The sequence below is a fragment of the Triplophysa rosa genome, linkage group LG22 (genome assembly GCF_024868665.1).
Source record: "Triplophysa rosa linkage group LG22, Trosa_1v2, whole genome shotgun sequence".
In the NCBI taxonomy this organism is placed as follows: domain Eukaryota; kingdom Metazoa; phylum Chordata; class Actinopteri; order Cypriniformes; family Nemacheilidae; genus Triplophysa; species Triplophysa rosa.
In genome coordinates, this window is record NC_079911.1 from 19,622,828 (window position 1) to 19,644,480 (window position 21,653).

At 39.3% G+C, this 21,653-nt stretch overlaps 1 protein-coding gene across 4 annotated transcripts; it reads right to left on the reverse strand.

Moving 5' to 3' along the window:
• Positions 1–180: 180 nt before the first annotated feature.
• Positions 181–17,524, reverse strand: rnf34b (ring finger protein 34b). 4 transcript variants are annotated; one of them, XM_057321559.1, is made up of 8 exons: positions 17,401–17,524; positions 8,661–8,885; positions 6,924–7,355; positions 4,720–4,782; positions 4,310–4,511; positions 4,001–4,030; positions 3,622–3,663; positions 181–2,256 (listed from the first exon to the last, which is right to left on the reverse strand). In XM_057321559.1, exons 1-8 carry the CDS (start codon positions 17,404–17,406, stop codon positions 2,066–2,068), a joined length of 1,191 nt encoding a protein of 396 aa, XP_057177542.1. In that variant the 5' UTR covers positions 17,407–17,524; the 3' UTR covers positions 181–2,065. The 4 variants fall into 4 exon arrangements, with proteins under 4 accessions (XP_057177542.1, XP_057177540.1, XP_057177543.1 ...); XM_057321557.1 differs by lacking the exon at positions 17,401–17,524 and adding an exon at positions 10,894–11,016; XM_057321560.1 differs by lacking the exons at positions 3,622–3,663; positions 17,401–17,524 and adding an exon at positions 11,023–11,138.
• Between the last annotated feature and the right edge of the window lie 4,129 nt (positions 17,525–21,653).

Sequence of the window (21,653 nt, forward strand, 5' to 3'; positions counted from 1 at the left end):
GGACATTATTTGATAACATTAACGATAACTGCAGGTGAGTCCCTCAGATGACTAGCCAGCTTATTAATTACTATGGGAGCGCATTACTGGACAGCCACTAGAGGGCGCCGATGGGCGTTTTATTGTTTGCAGCAGACAAAATACTTTTGAGTATTGAAATTAGGCGAAAATATAGTTAGTTCAAGATACCATATTTTATTAAAGTTCATAAATCATCTTTGAATTACCAAAATAAAAAGTTCCAACATTCCAAAATACAAAGACCAGACCCCAAAACATCCTCCGGCGTTCAGTTGAAGTAATTTAAAGAGTGTGATGTCCATTGTCTTCTCAGCTAGAGTAGTTGCCAACTGTGAGTGACATCTTTAGAGATAGCAGCATTAGAAACATATTTGTATGCACAGTGTCAATGTTGGGTACACAGGTGTGGAGAGGTTTTAACACAAAGAAAAGTATATGGATGTGACACCCGGACACAATCAATCCGACTGTAGTATTTTCTTTGTGACTGGTTTAAAAGATAACCCACTAAAAGAATGCTGTTTACATCCCGGAATGCTGAAAGGGGGAAGGAAAATTTAAATTTATGTTAAAATAACAGGTAAATATATCCACGAATGTACATTGTATATCGTGATTTAATTCAATTTTCCTTTATATTTGTTTTTCTAGGCAATACCACAGATTACATAATTCACAGCAGAACAAAGGGCATCTAAACTAATTATATGATAAACTACTTATCATTTTAAAAATATATAGACATGAATATGCACAAAAGAGGGGAAGAAATCAAACTTAGCATCAAACCAAGTCAAACGTGAAATCATTTTGTTTTAAATCCATTGAAGAACTGTGATGAAGAAATCCATGTAGCACCGCTTGTGGGAATCGTTGGAAAATGTCCACACACATTTTGCTCTGACATAACACACCAAAGGATGTTTGTTCTGGTATTGCTTGACATGAAGAACAGTGAAGCAGGTCAGTGATGTAATATTTTGTAAATGTTGTGTGACCAATAAAGGGTGCACAAAGTAATTTTTGTTTTAGACTTTTAGATTTTTGTTTTGAACAAAGTAAAATGCTTTGGATTTACAAACATCAACTGTGCTCTGAAACGTATGTTTAAAATGGTGTCAACCCTTATGAGATGAAAACTCAAATCATATCAGAGACTTTATCACACTATTCGAATACTTCTTGGTAATCACGTTATTATGATATTATATCTTCTCTTGCAAAGCAAACATGGCTGGTAGTGTAAGTGTCTAGAATGAAACTGATCAATAAAAATGTTAGCCAGGATAAATTAGTGTTCGCCAAACAAACAAAAAATGACTTTGTGCACTTTACAGTGTCTTATCCACAAAATAAAACGGAGCCGGACTAACCACACACACCTCACGTTTTACAGGTACACGTTCGATTCGCAATAAATTGAGGTTCGAGTAATAAGCTACATAAAGGCAGATGCTGGATTTCAGTGACTTGAAAAATATACGATGAAGTTTCTTTAGACTAACAGTCACCATCGCTGCCGATAACTTCACTGCTGGCTGGTGTCACATGTGCTAAACGGTGGCATGGCAAGCGGATTCAAAACAAGAACATAACACAATAAGTAATCATAGCACATCCAGAAGCCTTTTCTACTTTGGCACCCATGTTCCCCCTTCACGGCATTGGTCTTCAGTGTTGCTACGACAACATGCACCTTAACGGCAATCGGTTTCTCTGCACGCACACGTAAAGATTTCTAATATTGCACATACGATAAGACATTTCCACATGTTTACAGGACTGTAAACGAATTAATTTTTCATACCCATATATTTTATTATTCTAAAATCCAACTTCCCTGGGTTAGTAAGCGCAGAATTTAAAAGCATAAGTGTCAACGAAAACAAAAAGGGCAGCCGATAATGGTCACGCACTAAACAGTGTGCGCTGTACTGGTTTCCACGACTCTTTTAGCTAAAGGGGCGGTCACATAGTCCAGTCATAGCCCCATACTGCATATGTCCATCGATGTTTTGGTGTTCCAGTAGAAGTGAGGCCGGCGTTATGACTTGAAGACGTGTACCGCCCGCACCACGTACTGCCTGCAGATGGGGCACTCGTTCATCCTCTTGCCGCACTTGGTGCAGGTGACCATGTGACCGCACTCCAGCAGGACGCAGTCTATCACCGCATCCATGCAGATCCGACACAGGTTCTCGTCAACGCCGCCCAGCTGAGCCGCTGCAACACCATCTGCAAGTCGATTCAAGACAGAAAACAACGGTTGTTAGCTCGTGCTGCTCATTTGTAAAGATGAGTTCTCATTACATTAGGAGAGATTGTTGTACATAAAAGCATGAGTAATAACCCTAGTAACCAAGTTTTGGTGATACCACTTGAATCTTTCAGCAGTAAAAACGCTATCAGTCAATTTTTATTTCCATTCAAATGTTTTGCAGCACTGTTTCACGTTCAATACAACTCCAGGTTCAATACCGAAAGCATTTGCGGTATCAAGTCGATCATGAGAGCGGATTATTTTCAGCATGTTTACAGTGACGTTTACGTTGGAAATAAACCGGTGGGTGCATTTTCGCAGTTTAAATGAATTGCGAAACTCGTCATTTTTCTAAATAAACTGAAAGTTTCCTCGTCTTAAAAATTATTCCTGAATTTCTAGTTGTTTGCTTCCTTGTGTGTATCACCAGAGGGTTTACTGGATTTACACCGTCACAATAGGAAATACAAAATCTTACATATTTTTGCATTTTTAAGTTATAAAAATAAAAACAAAATCAATATTTCACTTTTAAAGTACATGCATCATTTTGTAAAATGTTATAGATTTTTACAGTCAAATATTTCATAAGTTACGCCTTTAATTTAAAATCTTACATTTGACACTTTTTACAGTAAAATTAAATGTGATGTCTTGAAGCTATTACAATTTTTCACTAAATAAGTTAACGTTATTCACAGTTAACCAATTAACAGGTTTTTACTATAGCATTTTAACATTATTTTCCATTAAAATGACAAAGCTTTTATTGTAACCGGGAATAATTAAAAATATGTTTTGTCTGTGTTATTTGAGCCTAAACGCAATTTGACATCCTTCTAACAAGCCATTGGTCAAACCATTTAATGAAACATATCTTTGCTTTCAGCACTTCCAGGCCAGTATTTGCTGAGATCTTCATTATCTCTATTAAGTGCTGTTAAAACAAAATCGTCAACCATGCACATCCGCGAAGCCTGACAATATCTGGTCGGTCTCCAAAATGCCACTTAAAATATCGGCGCGAGCAGCTATAACCATGCATCCTCAATATCAGCTCGGGCTTTTTTCCAAGCAGTGTTAATCTTTAAAATAATTCATGATGGCAAGGTGCAATTACAGCAATGTGACAAGCTATAAAAACACAGACATATCACATTAGGAGCGTAATTCATAACATGTAGTCAGACATAGATGATCATGCATGGCACGCGGGGACCACGTATCAAACTTGGACCACTCCCAGCATGCATTGGGATGAGTCACATTTCACCCTCATTCGTGGTCATGAGATGATGGCAATGATGGTGTTGGAGCATTATACAAAGACTGAATCTTACCTCCAATCCCTCCATTGCATATAGAAGGAGGATAGGCTATGACTTATGTTAGCAAACACAGTAACAGTAGCGTTAGTATTATTACCATGACAAAGACGTCATTTTAAACTCTGGGTTACTGTAATCCTCATTGTAAGCAACTCGTCATTTTATACTTTATAAAAATGTGCTAATCTCCTTTCAAATTACAAGCGTGACATAACGCCAGGGTTAAAATTGGCTTTAAAGTAGTATTGAACAATGTTAATCCAGGGGTTAATCTGTGTCAAGATATATATATATATATTTAACCCTGCTTGTTTCACTACAGACAACACTTCATACTAAACTGTGATGTTAGTGTCTCATACGTAAAACAATCAAACATTTGATCGCTTACCTGCAGATTGACTGTTGCTAACATTTTCCACTGCGAGGAAACAAAATGAGAACAATCGATTTAATGGAGACCATGCGGCACATATCATATTATGTTTTTGCATGTTTGAAGTCTGTCCGGAAAGGCTCTTTGTCTTGTTTGGGGGACTGAAGAAAGCGATTTCTTTCTGTCGACAGTCAACTGTGCTATTTTCAGATTAAACATCTATAAATAATCATGCTTAATGCTATCAACGGTCAATACCGGTATATTGCAACACCTGAAGTATGAAATGTTGAAATGCTTTCATCATTATATTCCAGCTCTTACTTGATCTTCTGTTGTGTTCGTTTTCTCTGTAGAGTCGATGGACGCGCTCCACCAGCTCCCACTTCTCACAGCAACCTGAATAGTTGACGAAGTTTCGTGCGAGGATCTCCTTCAGCTGCCGTACTGTCAGACTCTCGATGTCGGCTTCGTGAGCCAGATCTGAAAGGGAGGCGCGCGCCCGTCTCTGCGTCGCTGGACTCGCCTGCTCGAAGCAGACAGGTGGGTTAACATTTAACTGCAACAACAAACCTCATAAACGTTCTTTCTCAAGGGGTCGTTCTATAAGTGGTTATCATACAACATTACAGTAAAATATGCTGAAATGTACTGTACACTTGAAGGTGGAGAACATAGTGTAGATGTACAGTGTATAGTACACCGTTTATAATACAACTGTTCTTTTGTCTCACCTCTAGTATGTCTTCATGAGGTTCCAGGTTAAGAAGAGAAACCGACGCAGCATCTCCATGGTCCTACAAAACATCACAGAAAACTGTAGTAAACCAAAATTAACAACAATAATACTTTTTTTGTTAACAGATTAGTAGATAAACAATTTTATATCTTAATACAGTGCTGCTTGACAAATAACAAGTTCCAAGATACAATCTCAAAAAGCTATAAAAAGGGCTTAAAGAGTATATAAACTAATATATATATATATATTTATTAAGTTCAAGTTCATTTATTTATAGAGCACATTTAAAACAGCCACAAGACTGACCAAAGTGCTGTACATTAGAAAGAATAACCAAAACACATAAACAGAAATAAAAAAATATTAGGGCTGATTAATTATGCGATTAATCGTGATTAATCGCATCCAGAATAAAAGTTTTACGTAATATATGTTGGTGTGCTGTGCATATTAATTTTGTTTTTATGAACACATATATTTCAGAAAAATATAACAATTAATAAACGTTTATTTAGAATTTCAATTATTGGTAAATATAAATTAATATATTTAAATATTTCCTAAATATAAAGACAAGTATGTGTATGTTTTGTGTTTATAAATACAAAATTAATATGCATTTTCTAAACACAAACTTTTATTCTGGATGTGATTAATCGCGATTCATCGTTTGACAGCCATAATATATAGATATATGCACAGATACTAGATTTATCCACCAATACCTGATTATTTAAAGTGATCTGCCAAAACCGATCCTGAAGATTAAATTAATATTTCTTAACTTTCTGAATGTTATTAATTCAGATAATGACTATTAATATTAAACATCAAACTGGAGATGTTTCTTAACATTTTCTATATACAGAGCACACATTTTTAAACTTTCGGCCGATAGCGTGAAACATTTATTTCATCAACCGATACAGATTATTGGCCGAAATATTGTTGCATCTCTAATACCTACATTTACAAAATTTTACCAGGCGCTCTCTATATCCATTTACTTAATATAACTATGCCATATGTTTTTAATTCAAAAAGTATAACAATGGTTTTATAAATTAAAACCTACTGTAAGAAAAATTCACCATGTTTTTATTATAGTAAAAATAACCATATTTTACAATGGTACATTTGTGGTAACTATGTTTTTACAACAAATAAAACCCAAAAAACTTTGGTTACTAGTTAAACCATGAAATGAAATTAATATAATGAAATGTTATGCTTGCAATATCTTTTTCTAAAAATATCAAATCATTTGTCTTTGTTATGTAATGAAATGACATTCATACACTTTTCGGTATTAAGGATTGCCATTACTGTAAAAATGGACATTTATTCTTTTTTTTACATTAAAACAATAGAGATTTCTTCCCATTAATATCAATATTTCACTGTGTGCTACACTAGGATATTGTTCATAAAGGAGATTCCAGTGTTGGACGATTTCTGCATATGTGGAAATCGAGATAATTCTCTTCCTCTCTCTCTCTTCCATGCCGCATTCAGAACAATTAGCTAATGGCTCTGTATTCTTTCTGTTAGCTGTCTGGCTGAAGAATGAGTGTTATGTGAAGGCTCAGCACATGAACTGAATTCTAACACGTGGCCACATGCAGACGCAGGGAGGCTTTGCTGCCGGCTGTTTATCAATAATGGATGGGTCAATCTGACTGCCCAGGTTCTCCTGAGTAAAGCTAGGCCATCACATCTTTAAACACACGACACACACATTTTGGTCCTATTAAGAACTTGGGGTGAAAATTGTTTGAATGTGCGTGCGGTTCATCTCTATAAGCAGACGTTATTGTGTCGTGCTGTAAGGAATTATCGGACAACCTGGTCCGGCATTACGTAACCTGCTCAGAACGTCAGAAAAAGCAAAGCTTACGGCCGGCCTCCCCGGATACAGCTGTTTCCAGCATCCGTGAGGCCACGTCGAGTCAAAGCGCTGCTGTTCAGTGTTCAATAACTGAAGGCTGTAAGAAAGCAGTCTACAGATCGGGGGATAAAATGTAATAGATTACTAAACCATGATGTCCTGACAGAGTGTCTTTAAACGGAAAAAGCTGCATAGTCACAATGCAAAATGTTCTAGTTCTTCTACCAATGAGACCACCTGAAAAAAACATTCAGAAGATGGGTTTTATTTTGTACTACGCCTGTAAAAAGCAGATCGAAGATCCTCACCTGACTGGTTGTCCCTGAGCTATCGCTGCGGCTTAGAGCTTCTCCCTGAGAGGCGATTCCAGACAGCGCTGACTGTTGCGAGGCGGACCGCACCGCAGGGGCAGACGGGGTGGAGAGGGAACGCGGGAGAGAGTGCAGGCTGTCCGTGTCCGCTTCAGCTTCCTCCTCCTCTTCCTCATCTTCCCCCATCTCCAGCTCGGCACCCAGATGACAGAGCACCAGGTCCACCAGGTCCTGCTTCTCCCTGCATGTGTCCGTGTTGATGTTTCGCAGCATGAGGTACTGCCGCAGGTCTTTGACGCGGAGTCGCATTAACCGCGGCCGCTGGAAGGCCGTGCCCCACAGCAGGTGGCAGGTGGCACAGCGGCGCAGGTTCTCCTGCAGCACGGAGCACAGCGTGCAGAAGCTCTTCTTACAGTCCAGGCAAACGTGCTGAAAGGGCAAAAAGAGGGGCGGGAGACTGATAAATGCCGAAACGATCAGTCTGAGGTTAGAGCAACCAAAAAAAGACGTTTCAGCAATGTTTATAGTTTAGAATGCACACATGCATCTGGGAGACGTCTATTTGATGTCTGCATTTACATCTGCAAGACGTTTTTTTATTGTTTGCTTATCTGCAATACATCTTTGGGATGTCTCCTGTCAGATGTCATTTTACAGTAGACATCTAGAAGACGTCTGTACGATGTTTATGATTTTGACTTTTCTAAGACGTTTATCAGATCGGCAGATCTTTAGCAGACATCTTACAGACGTACCTGTGCTATCTGGGCATGAATCCGCTGCTTATCAGATGCTTGGACACAAACATGATGCTTAAAAGAATAAATGTGACCCTGGACAACAAAACCAGTCTTATGTGTCAATTTTTCGAAATTGAGATTTTTACATAATCTGTAAAATGAATAAATATGCTTTCGATAGACATATGAGTTGTTAGAATAGGACAATATCTGGGCGAGATACAACCGTTTAAATCTCAGGAATCTGAGAGTGCAAAAAAATCAAAATATTGAGAAAATTGCCTTTGAAGTTGTTAATCAGGGNAAATGAGAAAATAAATAAAAATCGTAATGATGCTTAAAAGTTCCTGTTGCGCTAGCAGCACAAAGGGTTTGGATTCTGATAAAAATGTACTGCGAATGCATAAAAACGTCTGTCAAATGCATGAATGCAATGTAAATGTAAGTTGGTAGCAAATAAATAAATAACTCATATCGTTCAGCCGCCTATGGTGAACAAACTCGTATCACGAGATCAGCAATTGAAGTACATCTGGGTTTAGTTGCTCTAAGTGATGCTGAGCATCTCTCCCATCATTGCTGGACACACAATTTCATCTCTGAATTTGTGCTTTCAATCTCTTTGAAAAACAGTTCTGGACTCTCTGTCGGCTCTGTGATTGTTCTCAAATGCCAACATGTTTATAAATCCACTCTTCAATCAATCCATTTTACTCCACCAGCTCCTAGCATGCATGCGGACGCCACGGCAGATCCGTCACGCCGTCCGAATGGCTGCAAACAGCTGTGAAAGCGCTGATACGATATCAAAACACTGAGATCTATCATCACCTCTGTCCTTTAACAGGCAGCAGACCTTCACAAGACTTACAAAACACAGATACATACACAGCTGCTTATATTTTTATATTGCCGCAACCACAAAAAGCCATGGTGTAGTGATCTACACACGATTTGCTAAGGTGCTGGTATGAAATGTTGGTGATTTGACAACCTTTCGTCGGAACACCGAGAAGGCAAGTCCACAAGCTTTGCACACCAGGCCTGTGCTTCCTGAGGTGGAGCTGGCGGGGGGGTAGGTGGAGTATCCAGCGCTGGGGGCGAAGCGGAACGGCCCGGCTCCAGCTCCAAAGCCTGGCTGCTGGGTGCGGACTGCCCCTGTGCCCATCACCTCGTTCAACAGCCCGCAACATGACGCCCACATGGAGGAGGCCCCCGCCTAGAACGAAAAACATTTTTCATATGAAGTATGCTTGAAATCTTGAGTAAAAACAAACCAAACAGCAAACATTATCAAATTAATGGACGTTTTCCCAAACGCTTCTAACATTGCTGTCCAGCGTCTGCCATTATTTGGACAAACAGGTCGTCCTGTCTCTGTGTTTAAACGTTTTACAAAAATAGGTAAGAGCTTATGTTTTCAAAGTACAAAAAAAAAATGTCCATGTTTTCAACATATAAAATAATAATATATTATATAATATAAAACAATTTGACAAAATTTGACAAATCTTTGCTGTCACACTATAGGACACATTACCCATATACAGAACAAAAACTGGCTTAGCTTCTCTGGATTATATTTCACAATACAGCACAACAAAAAGACCTTTTTCAAAAAAGCCCAACATGAATGTCCCCACCGAGGTCAGATTTATTCATCCACATGAAATCAAGCCCATATGCTTTACTGACTTTCACATTACATAACTCACTTCCAACTGTTCTGCATCAAAACAAAAAGGAACTGCGCTCAATTTATTCGTATTAGTATTAAATCAGAGAGTTTAATATTTTTAAACTTGGTCTGTGTTCTTCTGCCGTAAATCAAATAGTTTGGAAGGTTAAGTGAATCCCAGACAGTGTGAGGAATATGATACAGCAAAAATGTCTGTTGGGGTCATTTTAGATGCAGCTATAATTCCTGTGCACATTTCGACGTTAACACGATGTCAGACTCCGAGGGCTAAACAGATGGACATCTCTCAGGTTTCAGCTAAATGGATATTCGAACCAAACAATGCTCTCATAACATCATACAACGTGGAGGGATAGACCGAGAAAGCCTTCACTACTAAGAGTATCCTTACTCTCTGTCTCTGACAGTCTAATAGTGTGAGGTTTCTGAGAGCTTTCGTTTACTTAAGGTGTAAATTTAGACACTGGTTATAAGTAATTTCGCTTTTGCTATGCCGGACGTGTCATAATACTGCCAGCATCGTTTGATATCATTGGTTGAAACGAAAACGTGACGACGTCTTAGTAGTGAGTCAGCCACCGTAGTGCTTTGAAAGGAGGTGGGAGGGGTGGAGTGAGCCGTTGGTTGCAATTCAGCGCTAAATGGACCTTTAAATGCAAACTCCCATGAATATTATGAGATAAAATGATGCCGACCAATAGCAAAGCTCAAACAGAATGAAAAACACTTCAATTGTTGTACACTAAAGTGTAAACACCAGTCACTGTTTTCTCTATGGGGTTCCATTTGTGCCAAAAATGTGTCGACTGCTTTATGTCTTGTACTATACATTTGTCTTTGCCTACGGTCATTGCCTACTTGTTCAGGTAAATCAGTATATGTTGACGTGTATGTTGACGTCGCCTTCATTTGTCATCTTGTTGTCCCTTTCTCTGTCTTCTGTACTGTCGTCCTTATTGTCGTTTTGTTCTGTCATCTTTACAGTTGTATATGTTATCCTCCACGTCGTCTGTATACAGTATGTCGTCCTCCACGTCGTCGTTATATGTCTTCCTCCATGTCGTTTGTATATGTCGTCCTCCTAATGTTTGTTTGCAAACAGTTTTGTCAAGCCACAATATAATCTGATAAATGTTTTATTGGTCATAAAAGATTTTGAATTGCTTTAAATATAACGACATGGAGGACGACATATGAAGAGTTTGGTTCCAAAATGAGATAACACCGTTTAAAAAAAAATCAAAAATCATGTTTTTTATTATGCCATCATAATAAAAAACAAACCAACTGCAGTTTGATTGATAATAAAAAATGTTATCTCATTTTGGAACCAAACTCTTCATATACAGACGACATGGAGGACGACATATACGGTCGATAGTAAGGATGACAGAACAGGACAACAGTAAAGATAACAGAACAAAACGACAATAAGGACGACAGTAAAGAAGACATAGAAAAGGACAGGAGGATGACAAATTAAGACGACGTCAACAGACAATATACACGTCAACATATACTGATTTACCTGAACAAGTAGGCAACGACCGTAGGCAAAGACAAATGTATAGTACAAGACATGAAGCAGTCCACACATTTTTGGCAGAAATGGAACCCCATATTTCCTGTCTTTGTAGAAAATCTCAAATCAACAAACCCTCAGACGCGCACACAAACATTGTTATTGACACCAAACATGGCTCCTGTCCTTCTGCAGACCATCCTATGACCCAACATGGCGTGATGTCTCAGAAGACTGCACGAGCTTGTGGGGGGGATGGGTTTGTGTGAGTAACAGAATGCGTCTTCTGTTTAAGAACAGGAGGATCAATGGGCCGCAGTGATCACACACGCATCCTGTGATGCAAAACTGAGAGAGGCTGGATGACAGAGACAGAGATGGACTGTCATAATGTCGCCATATGAGTGTTGTTGATTTAGCTGAGAGGCTGAAATCTGTTGTCTTTACGAGCGATGCAGAGCAAGTTAAGCCTGGCAGGGCACTTGGCTCGCCCTGGGGCTTTACTGTAAAAAAAACCACTTACATAATGCAAGGCAGCAGTGGCACGTGTGGCTCTAACAAATCGACACACAACACACATCGCTGAAAAGAGTGTTTTGACTCTTATGTATGCGTATATATATTAAAGGTCCAGTGTGTAACTTTTTGGAGGATCTATTGACAGAAGTGCAATATAGGCTAATATACATAACTATGTCTTCAGAAGTGTATAAAGATCTTACATAATGAAGCGTTATGTTTTTGTTACCTTAGAATGAGCTTTCTACATGTTGTTTCTACAGTAGCCCTAAATGGACAAACTGCTCTACGGAGCGTGTTTCGTAAATACGTTATATCCTTTGGCAAAGAAGCAAAACATGACATCTTAGTTCTGTGTGTCAGCCACTGTAGTGCTTCGAAATGGAGGGGTCAGGTTTGGAGTGAGCCATTAGTTGCAATTCACAACCTGACCACTAGATGCCACTAAATTTCATACACTGGACCTCCAAAACATTTGAGAAAGAATGATACACAATACTGCAAAAAGATGATATGCAGGCAAATATTTTTTATTAAAAAAGCATGTTTCAGTGAACGTAAATCAACTAAATTAGCATATAGCCGACACAATATGAGACACAAAAAGTGGTTTTATGCATTTTGGAGACTTTGCCATTGTTCTTATTGATTTACTCTTCATGTAATCCCAATAATATCCCTTAATAATGTTAAGATCTGTAGATTTCTACATCAATTATTAAAAAACACCAAAAAAAGTCTGTTAATAAGTCAGTTCACAATCCGCGACCCCTCATACTGAAATCTGTCTGTCAGGTCACTCATATTATCTATCTTTATCAGATTATAAAGGATGTTGGCTGTTCATGAGAAACCAAGGGTTGAAGGGATGCCCCACTGGCGGTACGTGAAATGTTTGCGCAGCGTGACAGCTAGCGTGAGCGCCGTGTTGCGTAACATAAGATCGGGCGTGAAGTCGCTGCTCGTGCTTCAGTCTGGCAGAGAGCCGGTGCCACAGATTTCCCCTGTCACTTCAATTAACACCCCGCGAGCCCGACGGAGAGGCCACGTCCATCAAAATATCACAGCTCCTTCAGACTGAATGTCTTTTATAAGCAATTCACAAAAAAACAGCAGTGAATTAGTAGTTAATGAATGATGACAATAAAAAACAAAGGAGTTGGAGGTGGATGGATACAGGAGGTGTGTACATGCCTTTAAATTGTAATATGATTGACAGGACTAGATGTGAAAGACAAGCTCCTTTCAAATTTACATTATGATCTACAGTTTCAATTATTTAGAAAGTGCTATTTTTTGGGTGAACTACTCCTTTAACCCTGTGGAACCTGCATGTTCTTGTGTTTGTTTTTATTCAATTCAATTTTATTTATATAGCGCTTTTCACAATGTGGACTGTTCCAAAGCAGCTTTACAGGAGAAAAACAGAAAAGACAGAGAATGTAAAACACAGCACAGCGCATGGTGTTTATAGAGCAAGCAAGATCATTCTAGTAAATAATATCTAATGAAAGCAGTCTCCCGGTGAGCAAGCCAGCCAACAATGCCCTGTGGCGAGGAACCCGAACTCCAATGATACATAAATGGAGAAAAAGAAACCTTGGAAGAAACCAGTCTCAGCCGGGAGGGCCAGATCTCCTCTGACGTGTCACAGCTGCACTCAGTTACTTTGATTAAAAGTTACTGAGTAAATGTTTATGAAGAATAGGGAGAGTTTATTAGTTGTGATTTAGGACGTTTCATTGCATCATTTTTATAACATGCGTGTACATCCGACCTGGCATAGAAAGTGCCAGACATCCCAATGTTGATATTAGTAGTTTCTGACTCCAGCAACGTGTCTTGCTTGACGTGAAGTATTTCCTCACATCAGACCATCCCTGTTGAAAAAACCAGCATATACTGGTTTGGTATGTTTTGATGCTGGTTTAAGCTGGTCAAGTGCTGGTCCTTAGCTGGTTTAAACTGGTCAAACAAGCATCAAAACATACCTGCCCAGGCATATGCTGTTTTTTTCAACAGGGATGAGACACAGAAAGTTGCATTGTGTGCTTAAGAGAAACAGAGCATGACATCTTCCCTCACAGTCCATTTCACAGACTCATTAGAAAGAGAATATCGAGTAAATGCTTCTTTTTAAAACTGGATGTACTCCAGAGGGGCATGAGAGAGCACGTGTGCGCCAGCATAAACTGAATGTGTCTAGCATTCACAACACAATACACGCAGAGACTAATAACTGCATTCGATGACGGGAATTTTTAAAAACAATGAATCGGCATAAGTACATTTATTGTCTCTTTCTTCAGGTTTAGTGAGCTGGTAGATTCTCCCGCGATAAAGAAATACTGACAGAGGAAGTCATCCGCGGCTTTCAGCTATTCTGACTAATGAGCATTCACATCAAAGTGCATAACTAACTACGCAAGCAGATGTTGACCGAGCAGCATTGGAAAAGTGGTTGCTTTGAGCAATGTTTTCATGACTATGAGAAAGAATGAAGATTTCACGTAAAGAATTTGCTAATTCTCCTTAAGCGTTCCACAGAAAAGTTTGAGCATGAGGACGAGTCAATAATGTGTTTTGAATTTACTTGGAGATACTTTTCAAGGGGTGTAGAAACCTCAATGGAATCTAACAACTATTCAGACAAAGGAATAGAAAGAATAAGATTGATGCTTTCATCTTAGCAAATCTTAGTAATCATCAGCATTTGAATTTTATTAAGAAATGACTGGCATTTTCAATAATGATCACTTGGTGAGATATGCAAGTCCATCTACACTCCGTTTTATTATTAAACAGAGACCTGCAAATCATCTTCACCGAGCTGAAACTTACTCAGACTTATGGAGACTTGTGCTCAACTCCTAATACTATAATCAGACACTATGAAACAAAGAAAAAGTTTATATAAATGCTTGGTTTTACTAGAAGGATTGTACAAGATATAAAAATGACTGATGCCACATATGACATATGTCAAAACTCACATAAAAGAAGTAAAGGGCATTCAAGCACTCCAAGTGGAAATCTGTATTAAAAGTGTCACTACGACATCATGACATAAACCACAGGGAGATATTAATCCAGACAGAAGAGCTCTTGTGAATGAGAGGTATTATTCATAAACCCAAATAAACAGACGTGCAGTTAAGATGATAATTTTCCTCATTCACAAAGACCCTCGTGGCTGAAGTGAGGTCAATGTTTAGATGAAAACGGCTTCATTCTTTGCATACAAATGAGTTTTTTAATAAGTAAGACAGTTGACATTCCTTTCAGATCTGCTAGACTTAATCTGAAAAAAGTGATAATCTCTCTCCAAAATGAAGACTTTAAACTTTGATGCTTTTGTCCCAGGTGCAAATTCACCCAGTTAACCTCAATTTAGTGTTCTCTGCTACCAGGGGCGTAGCTACATGGTGGCAAGTGGCCACGGCTAACCCTGAATGATGGATGGCCACCTATCTGGCCACCTCTGTTGTGCGAAGCAGTTTTAAGATGTGTGTAGGAGTTTACGGATACGGAGTGCTGCTCAGATCATTTAGCGTATGCACTGAAAGTAACGAGAGAACATTACTCTCGCGTTAATATGATGTCATACGCTGACGCACTGACGCAAACAGTCTGAGCGCTATAGCTGAACAGCTGCTAACCGCTTCGTGACAGTGTACTGTCTGTGTCAGTAGCGTAGCCACGAGGGGCCGTACATGTACACGATTTACATGTACGGCCCCCTCAGATCTTTGAATTCTTAAAATAAAAAATAAGGAATTGTTGATTCATTACTCTGGTTGATCGACCAATCAGTGCTCTTCGCTGTTTTCAAAGTTATTGGTTTAATTATGTCACGTGTTGTGCGTAGCATCTTTTGCGCCAAGAGTTTAATTTATATGCTGGGATGGTGGGTGCACACTAGTCTGTTTTTATATATATTACGAAAAGATGAACAAGAAGAAAATGAGTAGACTGCTAAAGATAACGATTACACTGCATATGACTTCTTGTAGTGTCAAAAGACTTTTCTCAACAGAAACTTTTCTCAATCTCGAACACTCCACATTGTCATGTAAAAGGTAAACCAATGGTTTGACTGGTAGCCGCCGAGCTACTGAGGTTCGATACTGATCCTTACGACCCCCCGCTCTGCATATTTTGTATGCTTCTCTTACCGCTTCAGAGGTTTGCGAAGTGGACATAAAAGGCATTGAAGTGCAAGAATCGTGACTACTACGCAAATCTCACGATTGCGATTAAAAAACCCTTCAAATTTCCATAGTAAGTTTTGTCCCTGTGTGAAGACGCTGCAGGCAATCGTGTAGCGCAAATTCGTGTTCCGAACTGAAGTTAACTTCAGAAGTAACTTCAGCTGATTTCCTGTGTGCAGGGAGTAGAGAGCAATGAACACTGTGTAGGGACCATGTCAATAGGAACACAGTTTATTCATGGAGCGCTCTTCTAACGAGCTGGTGATTTAAATCAGCGTGAACCAGGATTAAGAACCGCTAGGCTATGTTTAAGTTAGCTAAAATGGTGAAAAGTGCTGTATAATATAGGTGTATCAGTTTAGTAATAGAAAAATATAAATGGCTATACAGTATACATATACAAAATGGCCCCCTCATTTACAGACAGACCCCCTCAAAAACAAAATTCTGGCTACGCCACTGGTCTGTGTACCATGGAAGTTCATCGCGAGCAGAAGCATCAGGTCAGTAAAATCAGTCTTGTTTAACTGGATTTCATTCATTAATTACATTTTCGCGAAAGTTTAATTTGGACTACTGCAATGTTTATTTTCTATAAAAAAATGCTAACTTGCTGCAAATGATAGCTAGCAAATTATTTAAAAATAATGTTAGCACATGAAAGCATTGCAAATAAATTGTTTACTTTACGTTATTTGTGTATGTTTTGACCAGCAAACTATGTGTAATGAAGAATTGGTGTAAATTACACTAGAAGTTAAAGAATTTCTGTCTGTAAGGATTTTTTGGTCACCCTAATAAAAACACTGGGTCTTACCTGGCCACCTCTAAAAAAAGTTCTGGCTACGCCCCTGTCTGCTACCAATATTATTCAGTCTTAAAAATTAGCACAACTACTTATCTCAATACACATGTCATAGGCAGGGAAAGCTACGCTTTCATGTCTGTCTGAGCTGAACTGTACTGATGCTATAATCACTATGACATAATCAAACTCACTTCAGACAACCTCAAGCACAAACACCAGTGTGATGAACAAGGCCACACTTTAATTGTGATGTCACGTCGAAAAGTGCTCATGTCCCCAATGACGTCTGAGCTGCTTATGCGGCCAATCATTTTCATAACTTTATTCTCCGCCGTTCTGACGTCATAATCCCTACGGCGATATCTCGTAAGGGAATTCGCATCGGCCACCTATGAATCTCTGAGATGTTTTCATATAGCCAACCATCGCAATCGTTTTTAATCGATATTCTGACGTCATCTTAACTATGACCAAACATAAACACGTAATTAAATGATGACGTTTTCATAGGGAAATCACTTGTGTACCTCATGACTGTCTGAGCTGTTTGTCCACTCACATCAGCTCAGACGTGACCTCTCCACAGAAGTGGTGTGATAAACTGGGTTATGATGATCGCTCACGCCGTTCCAAACGTCCACTACACAGATGAATTGCTGCCGGTCTGTCTAATAGTATTGGTTTTATTTCCTGACAATCGACAAAACTATATCAGCCAAGCGCACACAGGCACTGTTCGAGCCATGTCGAAAACGCGAGCATTGATTTCTGCAGAAAGCATCACAAGATGCATCCTCGCCGAACACGAACTGATGCAACTTTTAAGAAGTCCGGATGGTTGCATATCAAACGCAAAATACGACGAACGAGAGGGAGCTAATCCAACAGAAACGCTTCACCGGTAACTGTCATTTATCTCGTTGCAAACAACCGCCATCGTCGTATTTTTCCGCAAAAACAAACATGTTACCATACCTTCATTGCAACTCCCGTCTGTAAAAACCGTCGAATGATACGATGTTCATTGCAAGGACGCTCGAGAACGCTCCATTACGTCTTCCCTTTCTGTCATCTCTGTGTATTTGTGGAACAAAGCATAACGTAATGGCACAGCAAGAATCCACCAATCCTGAAGTAGCGAGAGCCACGGTTATGTATAGCAGCCAATCGGACCGTCTCTCCCCGGCACGTGGGCGTGTCTCAGCATGTGCACAGGCCTCGGTTTGATGCAGCGGCCGGGGGTCATTTGATGCGAACTGGCTGTTGAATGTTCACTCTGTAGTTTCTGGAAAGTGGATTTTACCCTGATGTAGTTGTCCTGCAATTTAATTCGTTACATTTTAAACGCATAAGAACATACACTTTGAACTAAATCAGACAAATAATGTATTTAAAATGCAATTATTATAAAACACAAGGCCCACAGACTGCCACATTAGCACAGTAAAGGCAGGGGAATCAATAAATGACTATATTAAAAGTAAATATTGGTTTAATGTTCAGTTTATTTTTAATTTAAAGGCTTTCAGCAGTTCAGTCTAAGCAAGTTCACTTGCATTTGGTTGCGTTCATACCATTGATATAAAATAAAGTGGGGAATCAGGCCGTCTAGTGGCCAAATAAACTCATACTCATGGCAATCTTAAGGTATGCACGTGGTAAGATTATATATACACTCACCTAAAGGATTATTAGGAACACCTGTTCAATTTCTCATTAATGCAATTATCTAATCAACCAATCACATGGCAGTTGCTTCAATGCATTTAGGGGTGTGGTCCTGGTCAAGACAATCTCCTGAACTCCAAACTGAATGTCAGAATGGGAAAGAAAGGTGATTTAAGCAATTTTGAGCGTGGCATGGTTGTTGGTGCCAGACGGGCCGGTCTGAGTATTTCACAATCTGCTCAGTTACTGGGATTTTCACGCACAACCATTTCTAGGGTTTACAAAGAATGGTGTGAAAAGGGAAAAACATCCAGTATGCGGCAGTCCTGTGGGCGAAAATGCCTTGTTGATGCTAGAGGTCAGAGGAGAATGGGCCGACTGATTCAAGCTGATAGAAGAGCAACTTTGACTGAAATAACCACTCGTTACAACCGAGGTATGCAGCAAAGCATTTGTGAAGCCACAACACGCACAACCTTGAGGCAGATGGGCTACAACAGCAGAAGACCCCACCGGGTACCACTCATCTCCACTACAAATAGGAAAAAGAGGCTACAATTTGCACGAGCTCACCAAAATTGGACAGTTGAAGACTGGAAAAATGTTGCCTGGTCTGATGAGTCTCGATTTCTGTTGAGACATTCAAATGGTAGAGTCAGAATTTGGCGTAAACAGAATGAGAACATGGATCCATCATGCCTTGTTACCACTGTGCAGGCTGGTGGTGGTGGTGTAATGGTGTGGGGGATGTTTTCTTGGCACACTTTAGGCCCCTTAGTGCCAATTGGGCATCGTTTAAATGCCACGGCCTACCTGAGCATTGTTTCTGACCATGTCCATCCCTTTATGACCACCATGTACCCATCCTCTAATGGCTACTTCCAGCAGGATAATGCACCATGTCACAAAGCTCGAATCATTTCAAATTGGTTTCTTGAACATGACAATGAGTTCACTGTACTAGAATGGCCCCCACAGTCACCAGATCTCAACCCGATAGAACATCTTTGGGATGTGGTGGAACGGGAGCTTCGTGCCCTGGATGTGCATCCCACAAATCTCCATCAACTGCAAGATGCTATCCTATCAATATGGGCCAACATTTCTAAAGAATGCTTTCAGCACCTTGTTGAATCAATGCCACGTAGAATTAAGGCAGTTCTGAAGGCGAAAGGGGGTCAAACACCGTATTAGTATGGTGTTCCTAATAATCCTTTAGGTGAGTGTTATATATATATATATATATATATTTTATTGTTCTAAATAACATTACAAAGAAATCGAAGTGATTACACACCATGCAAAAATGTATTGCATTTTCAGCAGCACTGCGTGTTAACTGATCTGAAGCTTGTATAGAGAACAAAATGCATTTAGCTAGCCGTGTCTTCTGTTTACAGGTCGTTTTTAAATAGTTGAACAATATGTGGAGGACGAGTGGGCGGAGCTACAGAAGGATGACACGCTTAAGATGCATCTGGAATTTACATGTGCCCAGAGCCGTTGAAAAACAGAGTTGCGACACACTTTGATCTCGCCGCCGCGTGGTCACGTGGTTCGTGGAGCTCTCAATAGTTCCAAACTGTCTATTTGAATGGATTTAAGAGGGAGAGATAGTGGAAGCAGCTGTATTTACAACAAATTTCATTAAATACCAACACATTATATGCACTGATTACTATGATGATTAAATTTATAAAAACATTTTGTCTGATGAGTGTTAGAGAAACAGTATTAATCAGTTTTGTGTGTTTAATTTGACTATCAAGGATGGATAATGTGCAGTACCTGTTTCTTGTGCTTCTATGATCACCAGTACAGACCAATGTTAAATTATGTTAAGACATTCACATAAAATGCACAAGTAGTTTATCAATAAATAATCAATGATTGCAAGTAAATGCACCACAAAGAACACTGAAAAATAACAAACAAATTCAGTCAGTAAGAGATTATATAATTTATACAGGGAGAGGGTAGATAAGATTTTATTTAATGAGCAATCTTTGTAGAAAACAATTCAACCACACATACAGACAGACAGAAAAGCCATTTATATTTAGGAAAACTATATTTTGTTTCAAAAACATCCTTATAATAAAACACCAGTTTTACAGAGATGAATTTTATTTTATAAATTTACCTGCGAATGTGTTTGGGAAACAGTTAAATGAATTGGCTTCAATGCAATGTTTGGAACTACAGAGCCCGCCATGACACAAGTTACTTCCGCATTCCATTCTTCCAACGGACGTCTATGCGAGTGTCGCAAGTGTGTCTACACTGGACGCGACACACGGTTGGATTGTCACATTGTGCTGCGTCCAGTGTGGACAAAATTTAAAAGTATAATGGGTTATAATTCGTTCTATTGTCTTGTGTTGCGCCGCGTCCAGTGTGTTCAATATGTGATGGTAGAGGAGTCTCTTTACATGCGAGCACGTGATCTGATATGCAAATTATCCAAAAAGAGAGAAAATGTAATGGTTGAGGGCTTTAGGGATTGTAATACCCTGTAATACCCTCAACCCCCTGAGGCAGAACAGCCATATAGTTACAAAATAGAGAGAGAGAGATTTGACATAAAAACACACAAGTATCAGATTTCGAACATGATTTTACGTGATACCAGTTATAAAGACCAGAACATAGTTTACCTGTCTGAATCATAAACGCATGACTGCCTTGCCGAAGAACGCCTGAGATAACATGTAAAAGCTTTTGAAAGCTGATTCTATCTGATGATTTACGACACAAATTCAGTTTGCCCAAACTTGCTTATCTCTTATCTTAACCAAGCTTTTAACGCAATATCAGTGATAAGTAGATTGTAGACCTGTTTCTGTTAAGAAATCTTTCTATCAGATAACATGTTTTCCCATGTTACATTTTCTAAGCAGTTCTTGGCACGTTAAAGTAATTACAACAGTTACCCAGATGGGGGCGACATTTTCCACGAGATCTCAGATGAACGCAAACAGGACAAAATACTGTACGACACATTGTAGACTTTATAGGACGTTTTTTCTTCCAGGAACTCTGTGGCTGGCATGTGAATCCATATGCAGAATTCCCCGATGTCGTTAATTTTGTGGTGCTTTGGGTTTTGTAGCTTGATGCTTTTATCCCCCCCGGATGTGAAACAAGCACAGGCAGTCTCAGAGGACAGAGAAAGTACAATACCCCCCATAGTTAAATTGGAAAAACAGTCTCGTAAAAGATCCAAGATAAAGGTTATGGAACAGTCAAACAGCAAACATGTGGATCAAATCAAACTCACAAATTTATGGCTTCAAATCCTCCCTCAGAAAGGTTACAGAAGAGGATTAATTCAGAAATAGCGCATCACTGATGCTTTTTGTCACGGTTTGGAGTTTGGGGGAGATGACGGGATTGGCTTTTTCAGGGTTACCAAACCAATTCACTAATCGGGATTACAGTAATCACCACTAGATGGCGCACGTTATGTAATTCTGTTTTATTACAGTTCCTTTAATACAATCTGTGCCTTTATATCTGGTTTATTTTTAACCAAAAAAGGTTAACGTTAATAACTGGCA

What these genes read in the sequence shown, in the direction of transcription:
- rnf34b (XM_057321557.1), bottom strand. Translation starts at nt 10,962, where the DNA reads ATGTGTGGACTGCTTCATGTCTTGTACTATACATTTGTCTTTGCCTAC. An exon ending in TCTCGGTGTTCCGACGAAAG is followed by an intron (nt 7,356 to 8,660) that starts GTTGTCAAATCA and finishes TTGCCCTTTCAG; the next exon opens with CACGTTTGCCTGGACTGTAA. An exon ending in TAGCAACAGTCAATCTGCAG is followed by an intron (nt 3,664 to 4,000) that starts GTAAGCGATCAA and finishes TGCTAACATAAG; the next exon opens with TCATAGCCTATCCTCCTTCT.